This window comes from Rhinoraja longicauda, chromosome 1, assembly GCF_053455715.1.
Source record: "Rhinoraja longicauda isolate Sanriku21f chromosome 1, sRhiLon1.1, whole genome shotgun sequence".
Classification (NCBI taxonomy): Eukaryota; Metazoa; Chordata; class Chondrichthyes; order Rajiformes; family Arhynchobatidae; genus Rhinoraja; species Rhinoraja longicauda.
In genome coordinates, this window is record NC_135953.1 from 141,574,255 (window position 1) to 141,598,537 (window position 24,283).

General features: G+C 46.3%; 2 protein-coding genes across 2 annotated transcripts in view; one reads left to right on the forward strand and one right to left on the reverse strand.

Moving 5' to 3' along the window:
• The window catches only part of LOC144601035 (broad substrate specificity ATP-binding cassette transporter ABCG2-like), a 75,911-nt gene extending 60,787 nt beyond the window's left edge, over positions 1-15,124 (forward strand). The window contains exons 15-16 of the mRNA XM_078412974.1: positions 6,188-6,288; positions 14,055-15,124. Coding sequence (XP_078269100.1) covers positions 6,188-6,288; positions 14,055-14,202 — 249 coding nt within the window. The 3' untranslated portion in view covers positions 14,203-15,124. The remainder of the gene's footprint in view (positions 1-6,187; positions 6,289-14,054) is intronic.
• Positions 15,125-16,471: 1,347 nt separating this feature from the next.
• rbm46 (RNA binding motif protein 46) overlaps positions 16,472-24,283 on the reverse strand; it is a 58,057-nt gene continuing 50,245 nt past the window's right edge. Inside the window, exon 5 of the mRNA XM_078412983.1 lies at positions 16,472-16,674. Within this exon, the coding sequence (XP_078269109.1) occupies positions 16,472-16,674 (203 nt within the window). The remainder of the gene's footprint in view (positions 16,675-24,283) is intronic.

A 24,283-nucleotide genomic window follows, 5' to 3' on the forward strand; every position in this document is an offset into this window, starting at 1 on the left:
ATGCTGCCTGAGCCGCTGAGTTACTCCAGCACTCTGTGTCCATGTTCTCCAGAGATGCTGCCTGACCCGCTGAGTTACTCCAGCACTCTGTGTCCATGTTCTCCAGAGATGCTGCCTGACCCGCTGAGTTACTCCAACACTCTGTGTCCATGTTCTCCAGAGATGCTGCCTGAGCCGCTGAGTTACTCCAGCACTCTGTGTCCATGTTCTCCAGAGATGCTGCCTGACCCGCTGAGTTACTCCAGCACTCTGTGTCCATGTTCTCCAGAGATGCTGCCTGACCCGCTGAGTTACTCCAACACTCTGTGTCCATGTTCTCCAGAGATGCTGCCTGACCCGCTGAGTTACTCCAGCACTCTGTGTCCATGTTCTCCAGAGATGCTGCCTGAGTTACTCCAGCACTCTGTGTCCTTTCGTGAATTAACAGTCCAATATATCTGAAAGAGCTATCCTATAATTGAGCTTAACCCTCTCCCCACTGTATATGTTTACATTTGTCTTTTTAAGTAGTTATTGAATCTGCTAATACGTAAGAAGGAACTGCAGATGCTGGTTTAAACCGAAGATAGGCACAAACAGCTGAAGTAGCTCGGCGGGTCAGAGAAAACATCTCTGGAGAAAAGGAATGGGTGACATTTCGGGTTGAGACCCTTCTTCAGACTGATTGTAGAGAAGGGTGGGGGGGGAGGGGGGTTTAAAAGAAAGTTGAAATAGGGAGAAGGGACAGGACAAAGATGTGCGAGTCCCAGATGCGGCACTGGGGGGGGGGGAGGAGAGAGGGGGGGTTGCTACATGGGGGAAGAAGGGAGAGAGGGGAATGGTAATGTAGTTGGCTACAATTTGAGAATGTAATGCTCATACCGTTGGCTTGTAAGCTTGAGTGGTGTGAGCAGTCCTAGCTACCACATTTTCTGAAAGGATATACTAGACTGCAGCAAATGTAAATTTTCGAAGATGATACCTGGTCCTCCTGACCCAATTTAAGAAGACCATTTTTGAATAATATCACCCAGTAGTTTGAAAATATTAATTTGAAATGCCAAGGTAGAGGATGAATCTATCAGCTGCAGGGAGTTGAGGATCGAGAGAATGAGGTGAAATATTAACTCAGTGGGCGGTCACGGTGGCGCAGCGGTAGAGTTGCTGCCTTACAGCGAATGCAGGGCCGGAGACCCGAGTTCCATCCCGACTACGGGCGCCGTCTGTACGGAGTTTGTACGTTCTCCCCGTGACCTGCGTGGGTTTTCTCAGAGATCTTCGGTTTCCTCCCACACTCCAAAGACGTGCAGGTTTGTAGGTTAATTGGCTTGGTAAATGTAAAAATTGTCCCTAGTGGGTGTAGGATAGTGTTAATGTGCGGGGATCGCTGGTCGGCGCGGACCTGGTGGGCCGAAAGGGCCTGTTTCCGCGCTGTATCTCTAAACATAAACATAAACATTAAACCCAGGACTTTCGAGAGAGTGGCTCGATAAAATGTCGGGCTACAACAGCTGGTAGATGTTTTGAGTTGCAGATGATGATTGGTTGATCAAAACTTACATCGGCGATTGATAGATTATCGGGTATATGGGGAAAAGGGTATGAATATTGATTACTCTAACTTCAAATAACCCTTGCTTTCCCTCTCTCTCCATCCCTCCCCCACCCTAGTTCTCCGACTCGTTTCGCTGTCCTCCTGATTAATTTTGCGGATGGTGTGCCTCGTTGTCACCTTCCCCTCAGCCCACAATGAACCAGTCTACATCTCCTTTTATCAGCATCTGTTTTGATCTGTCGTTTTCACACCTTACCCTTCCATATCTCCGTGTCTCGCTCTCCCCTGACTCAGTCTGAAGAAGGGTCTGGACCCGAAACGTGACCCATTCCTTCTCTCCAGAGATGCTGCCTGTCCTGCTGAGTTACTCCAGCATTTTGTATCTATCTTGTATCTTCCAGTTAATTAAATGGCACAACCAGGCTCAAAGGTTATACAGACTCTTTCCCCTCCCACCCCACCACCACCTGGCTCTGGAGAGGGTCCAGAGGAGGTTTATCATATCATCATCATATCATATATATACAGCGCGGAAACAGGCCTTTTCGGCCCACCAAGTCCGCGCCACCCAGCGATCCCCGCACATTAACACTATCCTACACCCACTAGGGACAATTTTTTACATTTATCCAGTCAATTAACCTACGAACCTGCACGTCTTTACAAGAATGATCCCAGGAATGAGTGGGTTAACATATGATGAGTGTTTGTCGGCACTGGGCCTGTACTCGCTGGAGTTTAGAAGGATGAGGGGGGACCTCATTGAAACTTACCGAATAGTGAAAGGCCTGGATAGAGTGGATGTGGAGAGGATGTTTCCACTGGTCAGAGAGTCTAGGACCAGAGGGCAAAGCCTAAGAATAAAAAGACGTTCCTTTAGGAAGATGAGGAGGAATTTCTTTAGTAAGAGAGGGGTGAATCTGTGGAATTCTTTGCCACAGAAGGCTATGGAGGCCGACAATGGATATTTTTAAGGCAGAGATAGATAAATGAGAGAGAAAAATAGATCAGCCATGATTGAATGCTAATGGCATGTTGGCCTTCATAACGAGAGGATTTGTGTATAAAAAGGCAAAGAGGTCCTTCTGCAGTTGTATAGGGCCCTGGTGAGACCATATCTGGAGTATTGTGTGCAGTTTTGGTCTCTTTTGGTCTCCTAATTTGAGGAAGGACATCCTTGCTATTGAGGCAGTGTAGCGTAGGTTCACGAGGTTAATCCCCGGGATGACAGGACTGTCATATGAGGAAAAATGTTCCCAATGTTGGGGGAGTCCAGAACCAGGGGCCACAGTCTAAGAATAAAGGGGAGGCCATTTAAAACTGAAGTGAGAAGATACTTTTTCACCCAGAGAGTTGTGAATTTGTGGAATTCTCTGCCACAGAGGGCAGTGGAAGCCAAATCACTGGATTAATTTAAAAGGGAGATAGTTAGAGCTCGAGGGGCTGGCGGAATCAAGGGATATGGGGAGAAAGCAGGCACGGGTTACTGATTGTGGATGATCAGCCATGATCACAATGAATGACGGTGCTGGCTCGAAGGGCCAAATGGCCTCCTCCTGCACCTATTTTCTATGTTTCTATGTTTCTAGACTTGATGGGCCGAATGACCTTATTCTGCTCCAATCACTTATGAACCACGTCCCTGTGTTTAGTAATACGTCGCAAAGAAGCAGATCCAAAAATAACTTTCAAAAGTCATCTTGTGTAAACGTGAATGGAAAACATTTTTCGGGCGATGGTGAAATAAGGCCAGGTGTGGGATGTCCTGGAGTGTTCTACCCAAAACCATTGTATACACACACAGAGAGTCATAGATTGATTACAGTGTGGAAACAGGCCCAACTCACCCACACCGGCCAACAATGTCCCAGCTACCCTAGTCCCACTTGCCTGCACTTGGTCTATAACCCCCCAAACCTGTCCTATCCATGTACCTGTCCAACTGTTTCTTAAAAGGTGGGATAGTCCCTGCCTCAACTACCTCCTCTGGCATCTTGTTCCATACACCCACCGCCCTCTGTGTGAAAAAGTTACCCCTCGGATTCCTGTTAAGTCTTTTCCCCTTCACCTTGAACCAATGTCCTCTGGTCCTCGATTCCCAAACTCTGGGTAAAAGACTCTGTGCATCCACCCGATCTAATCCTCTCATGATTTTATACACCTCTATAAGATCTCCCCTCATCCTCCTGCGCTCCATGGAATAGAGACCCAGCCTACTCAACCTCTCCCTATAGCTCACAGTCCTGGCAACATCCTCGTAAATCGTTTCTGAACCCTTTTCAAGCTTGAAAGGGCCAAATCAACTTCCGAATGTTGTCATTCAGTAATTTGATAATATGGTCACACATTGTACACCTGATAATCAGCATGGGATGTTTTAAACTCTTGCTGAAGCAAACTCAACAGCAGAGTAGGTGGACTGATGTGCGATTTAGAACATGGAACAGTACAGCACAGGAACAGGCCCTTCTGCCCACAATGTCCGTGCCGAACATGATGCCAAGTGAATCCCCTCTGCCTGCACCTGATTGATCCATATCCCCCCATTCCCTGCACATCTAAACACAGACAATAGATGCAGGAGGAGGCCATTTGGCCCTTCGAGCCTGTACGCACCGCCATTCATTGTGATCATGGCTGATCATTCTCAATCAGTAACCCGTGCCTGCCTTCTCCCCATAACCCTTGATTCCACTAGCCCCTAGAGCTCTATCTAACTCTCTTTTAAATTCATCCAGTGAATTGGCCTCCACTGCCTTCTGTGGCAGAGAATTACACAAATCTCTGGGTGAAAACTTTTGTGAATACCAGTGAATTCAAGCCCATTGAACGCCACTAAACACCTCTCTAACACCACTATTGTATCTGCCTCCACCACCAGCCCTGGCAGCGCGTTCCACGCACCCACCTCCCTCAGTGTAAAAGGTTTGCCCCTCACATCTTTAAACGTTGCCCCTTTCACATTTAAGCTATGGCCTCGAGTCTTTGGCATTACAAACCTGGGAGAAAGGTTCTGACGAGGGTCGCCAACTGTCCTGTATTAGCCGGGACATCCCGTATTTTGGGCTAAATTGGTTTGTCCCGTACGGGACCGCCCTTGTCCCGTATTAGGCCCGGACGGCGCTGTAGACCCGGACGCTGTAGCCCAGGGGCCGCTGTAGGTCCGGACAGTGTAGGCCCGTAGGCCTGGGCGGTGCCTAACAGAGGTTGTGTAGCGACCCGCCTCCCGGCCCGGGCGGCTGCCATTGGTGGAGTGGGAGCACGTGGCCGCTGGCTGGGTGAGGTCATGTGGGGCGCGGGCGGTGACGTCACCTTGTCCCTTATTTGGGAGTGAGAAAGTTGGCAACCCTGGTTCTGACTGTCCACCCTATCTATGCCTGTCATGATTTTATACACTTCTATCAGGTTCCCCACAACCTCCTATGCTCCAGAGAAAACAATCCAAGTCTGTCCAACCTCTCCTAATCGGTAGCACCCTCTAAGCCAGGCAGCATTGTGCTAAGGCTTTATCGGGTGCTTTTGAGACCACTTTTGGAGTATTGTGAGCAGTTTTGGACCTCATATTTGAGGAAGGATGTTCTGGCGTTGGAGAGGGTCCAGAGGAGGTTTACGAGAATGATCCTGGTGTTGATGACCATAACATATGATGACCGTTTGTCGGCACTGGGCCTGTACTCGCTGGAGTTTAGAAGCATGAAGGAGGTCCTCATTGAAACTTGCCGAATAGTGAAAGGCCTGGATAGAGTGGATGTGGAGAGGATGTTTCCAACAAAGGGAGAGTCCAGAACCAGAGGGCACAGCCTCAGAATGAAAGGACGCACCTTCGGACTGGAGGCCAGGAAAAATGTCTTCAGCCAGAAGGTGCTGAATCTGGAATTCAACGCCACAGACGGCTGTGGTATTTTTAAGGCGGAGATTGGTAGGTTCTTTATCACGAAGGGCGACTAAGATTATGGGGAGAGAAGGCAGGAGAATGGGGTTGAGAACGAAATATAGGTCAGCCACGATTGAACGGCGGAGTAGACTCGATGGGCCAAATGGACTCATTCTGCTCCTATCATGATCTAAATCTCTTCTGCACCCTCTCCAAAGCCTCCACACCCATCATAGAGTCATAGAGTGATACAGTGTGGAAACAGGCTCAACTCGCACACACCGGCCAACAATGTCCCAGCTACACTAGTCCCACTTGCCTGCGCTTGGTCCATAACCCTCCAAACCCGTCCTACCCATGTACCTGTCCAACTGTTTCTTAAACGATGGGATAATCCCAGCCTCAACTACCTCCTCTGGCAGCTTGTTCCATACACCCACCACCCTCTGAGTGAAAAAGCTACCCCTCGGATTCCTATTAAATCTTTTCCCCTTCACCTTCAACCTATGTCCTCTGGTCCTCGATTCCCCTACTCTGGGTAAAAGACTCTGTGCATCCACCCGATCTATTCCTCTCATGATTTTGTACACCTCTATAAGATCACCCCTCATCCTCCTGCGCTCCATGGAATAGAGACCCAGCCTACTCAACCTCTCCCTGTAGCTCACACCCTCTAGTCCTGGCAACATCCTCGTAAACAGCCCCTCCTGCAACAGGGTGATGGCCTCTTTTGCCATCAGTGCTTTAATCATCAAATGTGTTGCTTTGATTTTGCACAGGCACTCGAGGTGAATGAGTTTATTGGCCTGAACTTCTGTAACTCTTCTGAGATGGTATCTTCTCTGGGTGTTCACGTGGGAAGCACAGTTCCTGAAACGATGTAGGTATAACCAAACTCAACCTCCCAAACGATCATTGTAAATACCAGTTCTCCATTTCCCAGAGACTTTGTCTAGCGCAAGGGTTCCCAACCTGAGGTAAATTTACCCTCAGGGGGTAGATTTCGCCTACCCAGGGGGTAAATTTGTTGATTCTGGATTTGTACATATTTATTTTCAATTATAATTTTTTTTAAATATTATTTAGTTTAGAGGTAGAAATGTTGTTTGATGTGTTCTGATTGACTGACTGCATTTGGTTCTGGTATACCGGTATCTGCTCATCATTAGTTGTTCATAAATAAGGTAAATAACATTGTTATGTGCTATTATTATTGTTATTTGAACTTAAAATAATAATGTTAAAAACAGTATTTTAAAAATACCCCCTTGTCGGTTGCTTTACCATGGTATAAGTGTTCAACTCAAATTACTGAACAAAACAGGGTGGGGGTAAATTTACTTTCGAAAAGTTGCAAAGGGGTAAACGGGACGAAAAAGGTTGGGAACCCCTGGTCTCACACATGTTCACCTGCAAATACAGGGCATCTCTTCTGCATTCCAGCAGTGAACTGACATTTTAGTTTGTTTAAGATGCACGGTGGCGCAGTGGTAGAGTTGCTGGCTTACAGCGCCGGAGACCCGGGTTCCATCCCGACTACGGGCGCTGCCTGTACGGAGTTTGTATGTTCTCCCCATGACCCGCGTGGGTTTTCTCCGAGATCTTCGGTTTCCTCCCACACTCCAAAGATGTACAGGTTTGTCGGTTAATTGGCTGGGTGTAAAATGTAAATTGTCCACTACTTGTGTGTAGGATATTGTCAGTGTGCGGGGATCACTGGTCGGCGCGGACTCGGTGGGCCGAAGGGCCTGTTTCCGCGCTGTATCTCTGAACTGAACTAAAGAAGTGGGAAGGAAAGTTTGTGGAGGTCACAGAGCTGTACAGCACAGAAACAGGATCTTCGGCCCAACCTGTCCATGCTGACCAAGTTGCCAATCCGAGTTAGTCCCACTTGCTGGCACCTATCCCCAAAGCATTCCCATTCATGTACCTGTCCAAGTGCCTTTTACATTTTGTAATTATACCCACCTCTCTCACTTGCTCTGGCAGCCTGTTCCACATATGCACCACCTATGTGAAATACTTGTCCCTCAGGTTGAAGGGACCTTACCCAAAACGTTGCCTCTCCATATTCTCCAGCCTGACCCACTGAGTTACTCCAGCACTCTGCAATGTTCTACGCTAGATTCCAACATCTGCAGTTCCTTGTATCTCCCTTGTCAATCTTTCTCCTCTCGCCTTAAAACTACGCACTCTCCTTTCACACTCCACACTGCGGGAAAGACTGCGGCTATTCACCTTTTCTGTGCCCCTCGTGATTTTATAAACCTCCATAAGGGCACCTGAGGATTTGAGTGTAGGAGTAAAGAGGTCCTTCTGCAGTTGTACAGGTCCCCAGTGAGACCACACCTGGAGTATTGTGTGCAGTTATGGTCCCCTAATTTGAGGAAGGATGTCCTTGCTATTAAGGCAGTACAGCGTAAGTGCACCAGGTTAATCCCCGGATGGCAGAACTGTCATATGAGGAAAGAATGGAAAGACTGAGCTTATAATCAATGGAATTTAGAAGGATGAGAGGGGATCTAAAAGAAGTATAAAAAATTATCAAAAGGACTGGACAAGCTAGATGCAGGAAAAATGTTCCCAATGTTGGGGGAGTCCAGAACCAGGGGGCACAGTCTAAGAATAAAGGAGAGGCCATTTAAAACTGAGGTGAGAAAAAACCTTTTCACCCAGAGTTGTGAATTTGTGGAATTCTCTGCCTTTTATCTAATTTTATATATTTCTATAAGATCCTCTCTCGTCCTTCTAAATTCCAGTGAATACAAGCCCAGTCTTTCCAATCTTTCCTCATACGACAATCCTGCCATCCCGGGGATAAACCTCGTGAACCCAAGCTGCACTGCCTCAATAGCAAGGATGTCCTTCCTCAAATTAGGAGCCCTCAAGTCCTGGTGACATTATTGTAAATCTTCGCTGCACTCTTCCCAGCTTAATGACATCCTTCCTGTAGCAGGGTGACCAAAACTGAACACAGTAGTGAGAGGAAATGACCAGAGAAAGGAGAGACAGAGATTGGGGAGAAGTAGTGGGTGAGCCCATCAGAGTGAAACCTTAGGTGACAGTAACTGCACTCAAAAAGCTGTCAGACTCTGAACAGTCCAAAATGTGGTAGCAGTTTTAGTTTAGTTTCGAGATACAGCGCGGAAACAGGCCTATCGAGTCTGCACCGACCAGCGATCCCCGAACATTAACACAAGCTTACACGCACTAGGGACAATTTACACTTATACCAAGTATACAAACGCAAGCCTATTAACCCACAAACCTGTACGTCTTTGGAGTGTGGGAGGAAACCGAAGATCTCGGAGAAAACCCACGCAGGTCACGGGGAGAACGTACAAACTCCGTACAGACAGCACCCATAGTCGGGATGGAACCCGGGTCTCCGGCGCTGCATTCGCTGTAAGGCAGCAACTCTACCGCTGCGCCATCCAGTTGATATCATAAATAGTTGTACTTCACAGAAACAGGCCCCGAGCCCAATTCAGCCATGCCAAACACAATGTCCCATTTCCCTTGAATTTAGTCCAAATCCACTCCTTACACACCAAGGGGTAATTTACAGAAGCCAATTAACCTACAAACGCGCACATCCAGAGGAGGTAGTTGAGGCTGGGACTATCCCATCATTTAAGAAACAGTTGAGGTTTCTGGTACATGGATAGGACAAGATGGCACGGTCCAGTCCAGTCGCCGTCATGGTAGCTCTGCGGGAACTGTGCGTTTTAAACTGGTATGTTTATTTTAAAATTATCCCTAAGTGCTCTAGCGTGTGCTAGCACTTAGCAGTAAATCAATGTACGACCGGGAAACACTTGTAAAATTAAACTCGAGCACTACCGGAGCACTATTAAACAGTATACTCACCGATATATCAACGTGGCCGATAGAGATCATCAAAGGAGCGCACCGCGGCAGCAGCAGTGGGAGCGCAGGTACGTGGAAAAGTCGAAAAAAACATCGAGGGAAGCGAGGGGGGATTGGGAACAGGCTGAGAGCCCAAGCCTTACGTCCACCTCTGCCCAGCATACTTCTGGCCAACGTCCAGTCCCTGGAGAACAAGCTGGATGACCTGAGGGCAAGGATCAGATTCCAGAGGGACATAAGGAACTGCAACATCCTTTGTCTGACTGAGACATGGCTGACCCCGCTGGTGCCTGACCAGGTGATCTGCCCATCCGAGTCCTTCACTGTTTTCCGGGCGGACAGAACGGAAGAATCCGGGAAATCCAAGGGCGGAGGAGTCTGCTTCTTGACCAATAATAACTGGTGTAATCCTGGGAATATTAAGACGCTTTCTCGTTCCTGCTCGCCGGACCTGGAACATCTAACTATCTCATGCCGACCATTCTATCTACCCCGGGAGTTCAGCTCGGTGATCATCACAGCCGTCTATATCCCACCGCATGTGGACACCGACGTGGCACTGTCGACCCTACACGATGTGTTGTGTCAACACCAAAACAAGAACCCTGATGCGGCTGTGCTGGTGGCTGGAGATTTCAATAGGGGAAATCTCAAAAAGGACATGCCCAACTTCTACCAACACATCATGTGTGTCACCAGGGGGGAAAGAACTTTGGACCACTGCTACACGCCGTTCAGGAAAGGCTACAAGGCCGTTTCTCTCCCTCCTTTTGGAAAATCTGACCACGCTGCCATTTTCCTTGTGCCGGAGTATAAACAACGGATAGTACAGGAAGCGACAGTGACGAGGGACGTAAAGCGGTGGTCTGACCATTCAGAGGCCATGCTGCAAGATGCACTGAGCGAAGTCGACTGGAATATGTTCCAAGCAAGTTCCAGAGACGTCAGTGAGTTTGCGGAAGCGGTTACGGACTTCATTGCCACAATAGCCGATAACATCGTCCCCACGGTAAGGGTCAGTATCTTCCCTAACCAGAAACCCTGGGTTGGCAGGTCTATTCGCTTGGCCTTGAATGCTCGCACCGCTGCTTACAACTCTGGCCTGGCACCCGGCAACATGGACGACTGCAAGGGAGAGTCCTACCGACTGCGAAGGGCAGTGAAGGATGCAAAAAGGAGGTACCGGGACAAGATGGAGTCACAGATGGAGCAGCAGGACACCAGGCGCCTTTGACAGGGGCTACGGACAATAACTAGCTACAGGTCCAGCACCCCCTCAACCGGAAGTGCCGGCTCCTCCTTAGCTGATGACCTGAACTCTTTTTACGCACGGTTTGAGACGGGTAACACCACCAGCTCGCCGTCTTAAAAACAGCACCGAAGGGGCGCTGGCTAGCGAGGCTGGAGGGGGATCCACCGCCGGGGATGTGCACACATTCTCGGTGTCCGAGCATGAGGTGAGGTGGGCTCTGACGCGTGTGAACACGAGGAAAGCTGGAGGCCCAGATGGTATATCTGGGCGAGTACTAAAGTCTTGTGCTACTCAGCTTGCTCCAGTGCTCACCACAATATTCAACCTCTCCTTGACCAAGTCCGTGGTCCCTGCATGCTTCAAAAGATCCATCATTGTACCGGTGCCAAAGAATGCCTCTCCAGCGTGTTTAAATGACTACTGACCGGTGGCCCTCACCTCGGTTGTCATGAAATGCTTTGAGAGGCTAGTCAAGAAGCACATCTGCGCCCTCCTTCCTCGCAACATGGACCCACTACAGTTCGCATACCGTCTGAACAGGTCCACGGATCATGCGGTCTCCCAGGTTCTACACACCGCTCTCTCTCATCTGGACAGCCAGGGGGGCTATGTGAGGATGCTGTTCATTGACTTTAGTTCAGCATTCAACACAATAGTCCCCAGCAGACTGTTTGAGAAGCTGCTGGAACTGGGGCGTAGCACCCCTCTGTGTGCCTGGGTCCTGGACTTTCTCACTGCCAGGCCCCAAGTGGTCAGGATGGGGGAACACACATCTAGCTCCCTCACCCTGAACATAGGATCCCCCCAGGGCTGCGTCTTTAGCCCCCTACTGTACTCCCTGTACACACATGACTGTGGGGCCAGGTTCAGCTCAAACTCCATCATCAAGTTTGCTGATGACACTGTGGTGGTGGGCCGGATCGCCAACAACGATGAGAAGGCCTACCGGGAGGAGGTGGCTGATCTGGCACTCTGGTGTCAGGACAAAGCCTCCTCTTGAATGTCACTAAAACGAAGGAGCTGATTGTGGACTTCAGAAGGGCTAAACATCCAAGGACGTACACGCCACTGGAGATAAATGGGTCTACCGTGGATAGGGTGAGCAGTTTTAAATACTTGGGAGTCACAGAGGATCTGACGTGGGCAACGCACATTGCCGCACTGGTGGTTAAGGCAAAGCAGCGCCTTTACCACCTTAGCCAGCTGAGGTAATTCAGAGTGTCTCTGAGGATCCTTCATTGCTTCTACTCTGGGGCTGTAGAGAGCATCCTGTCCGGCAACATTACAGTCTGGTTTGCGAACAGCTCTGCCCAGGACAGGATGGCCCTGCAGAGAGTAGTGCGTTCGGCAGAACGCACCATGGGAACTACACTCGTCCCCCTGCAGGACCTATACATCAGGAGGTGCAGATCCAGAGCAAGCAAGATCATCATATCATATATATACAGCCGGAAACAGGCCTTTTCGGCCCACCAAGCCCGTGCCGCCCAGCGATCCCCGTACATTAACACTATCCTACACCCACTAGGGACAATTTTTTAAAAAACATTTACCCAGCCAATTAACCTACATACCTGTACGTCTTTGGAGTGTGGGAGGAAACCGAAGATCTCGGAGAAAACCCACGCAGGTCACGGGGAGAACGTACAAACTCCTTACAGTGCAGCACCCGTAGTCAGGATCGAACCTGAGTCTCCGGCGCTGCATTCGCTGTAAAGCAGCAACTCTACCGCTGCGCTACCGTGCCCCTGCCACCCCAGTAACGGACTGTTCCAGATGCTACGATCAGGCAAACGCCTCCGCTGTCACGCTGTGAAAACAGAGAGGATGAGACGGAGTTTCTTCCCACAGGCCATCAGGACTGTCAACTTTTATAACCCCAGAGACTAAATTTTTGTCTACACCATAGTAACTTATTAACTTTATTTATATGCTGTAACTGTAATTCTTTTTTTGTGCACAATCCGCAGGCATTGCCACTTTCATTTCACTGCACATCGTGTATGTGTATGTGACAAATAAATTTGACTTGACTTGATGTTTGGACCAAGCGCAGGCAGGTGGGACTAGTGTAGCTGGGACATTTAGGATGTGGGTGGAAACCGGAGCACCCATTGTGATCCCACACGGTCACAGAGAGAATGTTACAAACTCCACATGGACAGCATCCGAGGTCAGGATCGAACCCGTGTCTCTGGGGCTCCGGCATCTCACCCCCTAACAATGATTCATAATTCTCAGCCAGGGTCATAGACTCATAGTCACAGAGTGATAGAGTGTGGCAACAGGCCCTTCGGCCCAACTCGCCCACACCGCCCAACAATGTCCCCGCTACATTAGTCCCACCTGCCTGCGCTTGGTCCATATCCCTCCAAACCTGTCCTATCCATGTACCAGAAACCTCAACTACCTCCTCTGGCAGCTTGTTCCATACACCCACCACCCTCTGTGTGAAAAGGTTACCCCTCGGATTCCTATTAAATCTTTTCCCCTTCACCTTGAACCTATGTCCTCTGGTCCTCGATTCCCCTACTCTGGACAAAAGACTCTGTGCGTCTACCCGATCTATTCCTCTCCGCAATTTATTCTCTAGCTTCACACAGCGTCCTCAGACATATCTGATCAGGCTTGGGAGATTTATGTGGCCTAGGACATCCAGTTATTCTTTGGCCGTAATATGGACTGTCCTTAGGACATCTCCGCCAACTGTCCTACGATCCCAAGTTTTCATGTTTTTTTCCACAGTCACAGAGAACAAATACTCTGAGTACCTCTGCCACAGATAACCACTTTGGATTCTAAGGAGCCCTGTTCTCTCTCTAGTTATCCTCTTTCCCTGAATGTACGTAAAATCTCTTTGGATTCTCCTCAGTCTCATCTGACAGTTATCTCCGACCCCCATTTTTGCCCTCCTGATTTCCTTCTGTAATATGCTCCTCCGTCCCCTACACTCCTCCAGGGAAAAGCTTGGTACCAGCTGCCGATACCTGGCCCATGCCTCCTTTTCCCAGACCAGCCTCGATTTCTCTCGTCATCCAGGGTTCCATACTGCCTTGCCCATCATTCTAACGGGCGGCACGGTGGCGCAGCGGTAGAGTTGCTTCCTTACGGCGAACGCAGCGCAAGGGACCCGGGTTCCATCCCGACTACGGGTGCTGTCTGTACGGAGTTTGTACGTTCTCCCCGTGACCGCGTGGGTCTTCTCTGGGTGCTCCGGTTTCCCCCCCACACTCCAAAGACGTGCAGGTTTGTAGGTTCATTGGCTTCTGTAAATTGTAAATCTCCCCCTGGTTTGTAGGATAGTGCTAGTGTACGGGGTGATCGCTGGTCGGCATGGACTCAGTGGGCCGACGGGTCTGTTTCCCTGCTGTATTTCTAAACTAAAACTAAACAAAGAGGGCAATGAAATTTAAGTTGTTTTATTGGTGACTGCTGGTAAACGGTTAAAAAAATGACCCTGTTAACCAAAATGGATATACCCTAAAAATGAATTTGTTATAAATATAAAATGCCTTGTGTTATAGATGTACTGGAGAGCAATATCTTGAGAGACAAGGGATTACAGCAAGCCAGTGGTCCTTGTGGAAGAATCATGTGGCAATGGCAATAATGATGATGATTCTATTTACGATTTCTTACCTAAGACTCCGATTTATGAAGAAATTTTCATAGGATTGTTGTGCAAGATGGCGACACCACATTCCATGGTATTTTGGCTGATTTCAAAACTGTGTTGGACAGAGTCACTGAATTATATTTTTTTTTAAATTTTGGTGAATGATTTGTCAATCTCTATGTTAAAACAAGAAAATTGCATATATAATGGTCTTTGCGCGGATGTACACACATCGCCAACTTTGCCTCTCAAAACTTTCGTGCTACCTCAAACAAGAGTCAAGAAACGTCCGACACAAGACGCCGCGGATGCTGGAAATCATCAGCAAAACGCAATGTTCTGGCGGAACTCAGCGGCTCAGGCAGCAACTTTTGGTGGCCAGACGTCGCCTGTCCATTCCCTCCACAGATGCTGCCTGAACCACTGAGTTTGAAGGGCCAAATGGCCTCCTCCTATTTCCTATGTTTCTATGTCTACCCTATGCCTCTCATAATTTTATACACTTTCTATCAGGTCTCCCCTCAACCTCCAACGTTGCAGAGAAAACAATCCAAGTCTGTCCAACCTCTCCTTATAGCGACCACCAAACTAATGCAGGCAGCATTCAGCTGAACCTCTGCTGCACCCTGTATATCCTTCCTGCAATGGGGTGACCGGAACTGCACACAATACTCCAAGTGCTATCCTATCGCCTTCCCTAGATACAACAATATTAAGACCTGCGATATTATTGCCTTCTCAGCAGTCGACACTATTTCCACAAACGCTGGCATCTAATTGTAGCGGACATCAATATGATCACAAATCCAGTTAACTTAAAAAATATATACTTTTGAAAATTAAAATATTGTATCTGTAAACTGAGGACCATTGTGAAAAGGACAAAATGATGTTTATTACTCTAATGTTTAGATAAGATTGTTTTTGAATTTGTATATTGCTCATTATTTTAATTAGATTGTTTAATTTCAAATGAGATTGCCCTGTTAAGTGGGTACTTGCAATTAAAAATTTTAAACATACTATGGGCTTCACTGATCTTCGATTGTGCACACACACAAGGAATGCAAAATAAAGTGGCTACCACATGCTTGGTCTCTGAATTCATTTAGTTTAATTTAGTTTACAGATACAGGCCCTTCGGCCCACCGAGTCCACGCTGACCATCGATCACCCGTTCACACTAGTTCTATGTTATCCTACTTTCTCATCCACTCCCCACACACTAGGGACGAACGAATCAATGATACGTTATTGTTACAGGTACCTAAGTAGGGTTGCCAACTATCTCACTCCCAAATAAGGGACAAGGTGATGTCACCGCCCCGTGCTCCACGTGACCTCACCCAGCCAGCGGCCACGTGCTCCCGCTCCACCAATGGCAGCCGCCCGGGCCTGGAGACAGGTTGCTACGCAACCTCTGTTAGGTGGCGCCCGGGCCCCTGGACCTACACTGTCCAGGCCTACACAGAGTCGTACAGCATGTCAACAGCCCTTCAGCCCATTTTCCCCACACCATCCAATATACCCCATCTAAACTAGTCCCACCTGCCCACGTTTGGCCCATGTCCCTCTAAACCTGTCCTATCCTTTCTGTAGCTGGTTGCCTAAATCCTTATGTCGCGTCGTGTCTTTTCATTTGAAAAAATAATCAAAAACAAGAAAGATTTTGTTGATGTTTAATTGAACACATGATTGCAACAATTTAACCGATACAATATAAATAATATTTGAACTAGAACATGCAGGCATGGCAAAAACAAGAAAAGTTGACAATTTAACATTGAAACAATGGGAGTAATTTAACCTAACTCTCTGGGTTGCCAAACCACAACACTTGTGGCAGAACACTGGTTTTATATATCATCCGATATTAATTTGAACTAATACAATAATGAGTTAAATCTGGAATGTTACAGCAGAGTGTGCCAGACCTTGTAATGTTCCTTGTGGATGAGCTAGGTGTAAAGTAACCTCAGTGAGGTATGAAACACAGGAACATGAAAGGAAAATACAGCACTGATGCAGCTATAAATCATAGCAGTATTAATGTTGCTGCATTATCGCTCTCTGGAGTAAGGTAACTAAAAGACATCATACTTGGATCCCAAATGTGATGAAAATCTTGCCACATTCACCAACTGTGTTCAAAAGTCTCTAACTAGAACATAAACAATTTGACAAAGTTTTTATACACAAAAAATGACATATTTGTGCCTCAATAAATTTCATAGCATAACAAATAAACACAAATATTTCAGAAAGCTAACTTGCATTTTTCCCAAATTCCGTTAGAATTTCTAGATATATTCGACTTACAATGCTTTAGAAGAAAGAGCCATGACTGGAAACATACAGGCGTTGTCCAATGTGATTATTGCTACCAAGTGGTAGTGTTGTTGACAGTGGATAGCTAGGATAAGAGTAAGGTCTAGATGTATACTGAAGCAAACTAGATGCAGAGGTTGGGAGAGATGCACCAACTTGAGATAGACTATTGACCGAGTTAGTCCGACGCAGACTGTACTCTGTAAATACACAAATATGCATGTCATTTTACTAAGTGTATAATTATAGAATTTTCTTTTCATTGATAAACTGTAAAGTATATTCAACTCTGAGAGGTAAGAGACAATCTGACACAGAGACTGGAGAGTAGACAATATTGTTCATGGAAAAGTACAGCACAAGAACAGGCCCTTCAGCTCTTTTGATGCAAAGATAAATAATCTCATCTGCCTGTACACGATCCACATCATTCCATTCCCTACATATTCCATGTACCTATCTAAAAGCCTTTTTAATGCAATTATCATACTTGTATCCACCAGTTAGTGTGCTTTAGATAACCACTGGGCAGTCACGGTGGCGCAGCGGTAGAGTTGTTGCCTTACAGCGAATGCAGCGCCGGAGCCCCGGGTTCGCTACCGACTACGGGCGCTGTCTGTACGGAGTTTGTACGTTCTCCCCGTGACCTGCGTGGGTTTTCTCCGAGATCGTCAGTTTCCTCCCACACTCCAAAGACATACAGGTTTGTAGGTTAATTGGCTTGGTAAATGTAAAAATTGTCCCGAGTGGGTGTAGGATAGTGTTAATGTGCGGGGATCGCTGGTCGGCGCGGACCCGGTGGGCCAAAGGGCCTGTTTCCGCACTGTAACTCTAAACTAAACCACTACTGTGTAAGAAACTTGTCCTGCACATCTATATACTAAAACTCTCGTTTGTTTGTTCCTGAACTACAGCCAAAACGGTACACGATAGCACGATAATTTTAGGCCCACCTTACTCACCGTCGTCCCTTTGGTGCTAATGGAAGAAGTTTCATTGAAATCAGTGTTATATTTTTAGTTATTCACATTTTAAAGTTTAAATCTATCTCCTAGGCAGGGTTGGGGGTGAAGGGGGGAGGATAAGGGGGTTGAGGGGGATGGATTGGGGGGAGGGGAGGGGGGAGAAGGGAAGGGGAGGGGGTCAGGGGGAGGAGAGGATGCTGCACCAATGCAGGAGAGGTTTGGGCCCAACGGGTCCACTTGGTCTAGTCTCCTTTCAACTTTGCCTCTTTCACAGGCTCTTTAACTTTCCACCCCTGGGAAAAAATTCCGACTGTCTACCATTCTTTGCCTCTCATAATATTTTTTACCTCTGTCAGGTCTCCCCTTAACCTCTGGTGTTCCAGAGACAAGAATCCAAGTCTGTCCAATCTCTCTTTAGAGTTAATACCACCTAATCCAGGTAGCACTCTGGTAAATCTCTACAGAGCCTCCACATCTGTAATGGGGTGACCAGAACAGCAAGCAATACTCCAAAAGCAGCCTATCTAGTCTTGTTGAGCTGCATCATGACGTCCTGACTCTTATAATCAATACTCCGAGCAATGAAGGCAAGCCTCTGAAGAAGGGTCTCGACCCGAAACGTCACCCATTCCTTCTCTCCCGAGATGCTGCCCGACCTGCTGAGTTACTCCAGCACTTTGTGAATAAATACCTTCTTTACCACTCGGTCTATTTGCTTTGCCACTTTCACGGAGTGATGGAGCTGGACCCCAAGATCCCCCTGAACATTAATGCTATTAAGGGTCGTGCCATCCCCTTGTACTCGACCTCCAATGTGCAACACCTCCCACTTGCTTGGAATAAACTCCATCTGCCATTTCACTGGTCATTTCTGATCTATGTCATTGATCTATGTCCTGCTCTATACTGCGTATAGTGTGACCACCTTCCTCTCTCTTTGCAACTCCAGCAATCTTGGTGTCATCCACAAACTTACTAACTAACCCATGTTTATTTACACAAAGTCATTTATAAACAACACAAACAATAGAGGTCCCAGGACAGATCTCTGCGGAACTCCATGGGTCACAGACTTTTGGCTTAACACCTAATACACCTTTCCATCGCAACCCTCTGTCTTCTGTGAGTAAGCCAGTTCTGAATTCATATAAACAAGGCATCCTGAATTCTGCGCAACTTAATCTTCCAGGGGCGACTTTATCAAATGCCTTACAAGAATCCATGAAGATAACATCCCTGGTCTTACACTCATCAAGCACCTTCATCACCTCCTCAAAAAAACAATCTAATTGGCAATACATAACCTGCCACATACAAATCCATGCTGATCAAAAGGCATTTGGAAGAGAAGGGGACAGTCAGCATGGCTTTGACCATGGCAAATCATGTCTCACAAACTTGATAGTTGTTTGAGGAGGTGAAGATGGTGATTGGTGAGGGTAGGGCAGCAGATGTCTGCAGGATCTTTTAGTAATGCATTTGAAAAAGTACCAGACGATTAAGATGTATGGTATGACTTGGTGACTTGGTAATGTAGGCTCACTTGGTAGTGTAGTGCCATCCATAATATTGGGGACAAAGACCCATCATTTATTTATTTGCCTGTGAACTCCACAATTTGAGATTTGTAATGAAAAAAAGGCCATTTTTATACATTTTGGTTTCACCATGTAGAAATTACAGCAGTGTTTATACATCGTCCCCCCATTTCAGGGCACCATAATGTTTGGGACACAGCAATGTCATGTAAATGAAAGTAGTCGTGTTTAGTATTTTGTTGCATATCCTTTGCATGCAATGACTGCTTGAAGTCTGCGATTCATGTTGCTGGGTGTCTTCTCTGGTGATGCTCTGCCAGGCCTGTATTGCAGCCATCTTTAGCTTGTGCTTGTTTTGGAGGCTAGTCCCCTTCAGTTTTCTCTTCAGTATATAAAAGGTATGCTCAATTGGGTTCAGATCGGGTGATTGACTTGGCCTCTCAAGAATGGACCATTTTTTTGCTTTGAAAAACTCCTTTGTTGCTTTAGCAGTATGTTTGGAATCATTGTCTTGCTGTAGAATGAACCGCCGGCCAATGAGTTTTGAGGCATTTGTTTGAACTTGAGCAGATAGAATGTGTCTATACCCTTCAGAATTCATTATGCTACTACCATCAGCAGTTGTATCATCAATGAAGATAAGTGAGCCAGTACCTTCAGCAGCCATACATGCCCAGGCCATAACACCCCCACCATCGTATTTCACAGATGAGGTGGTATGCTTTGGATCTTGGGCAGTTCCTTCTCTCCTCCATACTTTGCTCTTGCCATCACTCTGATATAAGTTAATCTTCGTCTCATCTGTCCACAAGACCTTTGTTCCAGAAATGTAATTGCTCTTTTAAGTACTTCTTGGCAAACTGTAACCTGGCCATCCTATTTTTGTGGCTAATCAGTGGTTTGCATCTTGCAGTGTAACCTCTGTATTTCTGTTCATGAAGTCTTCTGCGGACAGTGGTCATTGACAAATCCACGCCTGACTCCTGAAGAGTGTTTCTGATCTGTCGGACAGGTATTTGGGGATTTATCTTTATTATAGAGAGAATTCTTCTGTCATCAGCTGTGGAGGTCTTCCTTGGCCTGCCAGTCTCTTTACTATTAATAAGCTCACCAGTGCTTTCTTCTTAATGATGTTCCAAACAGTTGATTTTGGTAAGCCGTAGGTTTGGCTGATGTCTCTAACAGTTTTATTCTTGTTTCTCATTCTCATAATGGCTTCTTTGACTTTCATTGGCACAACTTTGGTCCTCGTGTTGATAAACAGTAATCAAAGTTTCCAAATGTGATGGAAAGACTGGAGGAAAGACGAGGTGCTGAGAGCTCTCTTATACCTGCATTAAGGAGGCATTTAAACACACCTGAGCAATTACAAACACCTATGAAGCATGTGTCCCAAACATTATGGTGCCCTGAAATGGGAGGACTATGTTATAAACACAGCTGCAATTTTTACATGGTGAAACCAAAATGTATAAAAATGACCTTTATTAAAATCTGACAATGTGCACTTTAACCACATGTGATTTTTTTCTATTCCAAATCTCAAATTGTGGAGTACAGAGGCAAATAAATAAATGATGGGTCTTTGTCCCAAATATTATGGAGGGCACTGTAGCTACCCACATAAAACAGAAGGTGATGGTGGAACTGTGTTATTCTGGCCTGAGGTCTGTGATGAGTGGTGTTCCACAGTAATTACTGCTGGAACATCTTTGTTTGTTATATATATCAATGACTTGAAGGAAAATGTAAATGGGTTGGTTGGTACGATTGCATGCGACACAAACATTGGTGGAGTTGCAGACAGTGAAGACGGTTGTCGAGGGATGCCACAGGATACGAGGTTAGTTACTGATACGGATGGAGAAGTAGAGGATGAGGTACAATCCGGGCAGATGAGGCGTTGCATTTTGGGAGATCAAATGTAAGGAGAAAGTATGCAGGACTTCACAGCAGAGGGGTCTTGGGGTCAAAGTCAGCTCACTGAAAGTAGCAACACAAGCAGATGAAAGTGGTAATGAAGGCATATGTTATGTTTGCCTTCATTGGTCGGGGCATTGGGTATAAGAGTCAGCTTCATAAAACTTTGTGTGGTCTCAACCGGAAACGTCACCCATTCTTTCTCTCCAGAGATGCTGCCTGTCCCACTGAGTTACTGCAGCTTTTTGTGTCCATCTTCATAAAACTTTGGTTAGGCTGCATTTGAAGTATCATGTGCAGTTTTGGGCACCCCATTAGAGGAAAAATGTGGTGGGCTTTGGAGAAAGTGAAGAAGAGATTTACCAGAATGCTACCTGGATTATACACGCAAAGAGAGGTTGGTAAAGTTGAATTGTTTTCTCTGAAGCTTGAGAAGCTGAGGAGAGACCAAATAGAAGTTCATAAAGTTATGAGGGGCATAGATATGGTAGACCTTTTTCCCCAGGGTGGAAATGTCAAAGGATTAGAGTGCTTAGCTGTAAGGTCAGAGGGGGAAGGTTTAAAGGAATTGTGATGAGTAAGAGTGGTAGGTGACTGGGATAGTCATGGAAGCAGACACAATAGTGGTATTTAAGAAGCTTTTAGATGGGCACACGCACACAGAAGGAATTAGTTTAAATAGGCATCATGTTCGACACAGACATTGTCAGCCTATGCTGTACAGTTTTATGTTCTATGCTTTTCAACTACAAGCAATTAATTTTAACTCATTATTATTTTATTCACGGGGTACTTATGTGTTACTTCATAACTTTTCATGAAATTATAATGGTAATTTAGTCAAACTATATTTGATATGTTTTACAGGGAAAAGTTGAGGGATGGGAATTCTATCCTGGTCCATGGGTGACATAGTGGCACAGCTGCTAGAGCTACTGCCTCATTGCACCAGTCAATGAGGTTTGATCCTGACTATGGTGCCGTCTATGTGCCCATTCTCCCTGTAACCGTGTTGTTTTCCTCTGGGCGCTCCGGTTTCCTCCCACATCCAAAAGACATGGAGGCTCATAGCTTAATTGGCCTCTGCAAAATTGCCCCTAGTGTGTAGGGAGTGGATGAAAAAGTGGGAACAATGAGGACAAGTGCGGGTGATTGATGATCGGCATGGAGTCAGAGGGCCAAAGGGGTTGTTTCTTCGCTCTATCCCTAAACTAATTTGGCAAGGTGACTGGTGTTTCAGTGAAAGAATATTTTTTGGGATAGTATTTACAACTCCGTAAGTTTTCAACTTGTCTTGAATAAGGATTACGGTAGATCTTAAGTGAAGTTACTAAGTTACTGTAAGGCACATCGCAACATTACTAGGCAGGAATCAGGGAAAGTAAATTGGGAGCAGATGTTGGGTAAGTCCGCATCTGACACGTGGGAGTCGTTTACAGGCCTCATGATCAAGGTTCATGACCAACATGTTCCAGTGAGGACAATGGATATGGATGGCAAAGTAAGTTATCCAAAGATGACCAAAGAGGTAGTAAAAGAAAATAACTGCAGATGCTGGTACAAATCTGAAGAAGGGTCTGAAGAAGGGTCTCGACCCAAAACGTCACCCATTCCTTCTCTCCCGAGATGCTGCCACACCTGCTGAGTTACTCCAGCATTTTGTGAAATAAAGAGGGAGTAAATGTGGTCAAAAAGAAAAAGGAAGCATATGCAAGATTTGAGAAAATGAAATCGGATGGGGCTTTTGAAAAATATATAAAGCAAGCAGGAAAGAACTCCAGGGGGTGATTAAAAGGGTCAGAAGGTGTCTAGAAATGTCTTTGGCAAGTCAGATTAAAGAAAATTCCAAAGCTTTTTATACAAACCATAAAGAAGATTGGACCGCACAAGGATAAAAGAGGAGATTTTGCTTGGAGTCTGAGGATGTAAGAAGGTACAAAATGAGTATTTTGCATCTATATTCACAGGGGATGGTCATGGAGGACAGTGCAATCAGTGTGATTACTAATATGCTAGGGCAATTTGAGATCAAGAAAGAAGTTGTGTTGAGGTTCTTGAAGAGCAGATAAAAGATTGCAGGGACGTTGATAAAGATCTTTGCACATTCTCTAGCCACAGGTGAAGCCCCAGAAAAGTAGAGAATATCTAGTGTGGTTTCTTTGTTTCAGAAGGGATGTCGAGATAATCCAGGAAGTTATAGACAGGCGAGTCTCACGTCAGTACTAAGGAAGCTATTGGGGAGGCTCTCTTCTTCAGGATATGATTTATTCGGCACAATAGGGCACAGTGACGCAGCGGTAGAGTTGCTGCCTTACAGCGAATGCAGCGCCGGAGACTCAGGTTCGATCCTGACTACGGGAACCGTCTGTACGGAGTTTGTACGTTCTCCCCGTGACCTGCGTGGGTTTTCTCCGAGATCTTCGGTTTCCTCCCACACTCCAAAGACGTACAGGTTTGTAGGTTAATTGACTGGGTAAATGTAAAAATTGTCTCTAGTGTGTGTAGGATAGTGTTAATGTGCGGGGATCGCTGGGCGGCGCGGACTCGGTGGGCCGAAGGGCCTGTTTCCGCGCTGTATCTCTAAATCTAAAAAAATCTTATTCACTTTAGAAGAGAAAGTGCTAATTATGAACATTCAGCGTGGCTTTGTACATGGCAAATCATGATTTAGCAGCTTGAGGAGGTGATGAAGATGTCCGATCGATGAGGACAGGGTGATGGATGGAGACTACATGGCTTTTGGTAAGGTATTTGACAAAGTCTCCCATGGTTGGCTAACCAGCATGTGGTTCATGGTGACTGGTTTAGTTAGTGCAGAGATACAGCTCACTGTCACCTAGCTGACCATCCATCACCCATTCACACTAGTTTCATGTCATCCCACTTTCTCATCCTTTCCCTACACACAAGAGACAGTTTACAGAGGCCAATTAACCTACAAACACTCCCGTCTTTGGAATGAGTGAGGGAACCGGGTGAAACCCACGCGGTCACAGCAAGTTCAGGATCGAGCCTGGGTCTGTGGCGCTATAAGGCAGCTGGTTTCTTATTCAAAAATTCCTTTGATTTCATTGAAATGTGAAATACATGTGCAACCACTAATATGTGGCCATTTAATAAAGCAACCAAAAAATGTTACATCCTTGCCAAAACTTTAATTCATAAGCTCACCAGCTAGAAAGTCGCCTTTGAACATGCTCTCCCAGCTGACAATTGCACTTTCAGAAATTGTATATTGTTCAGCATAACATTCTATAACCCCCCCGCCTCCCCCCCTCATTCTTGATGTTATATGTTAACTTCCTCCATCTCACACCAACTTATTTAAACGATATTTAGGCATGTCAATGTGCACATAAATGACATGCTCATGACCTCTGACCTCC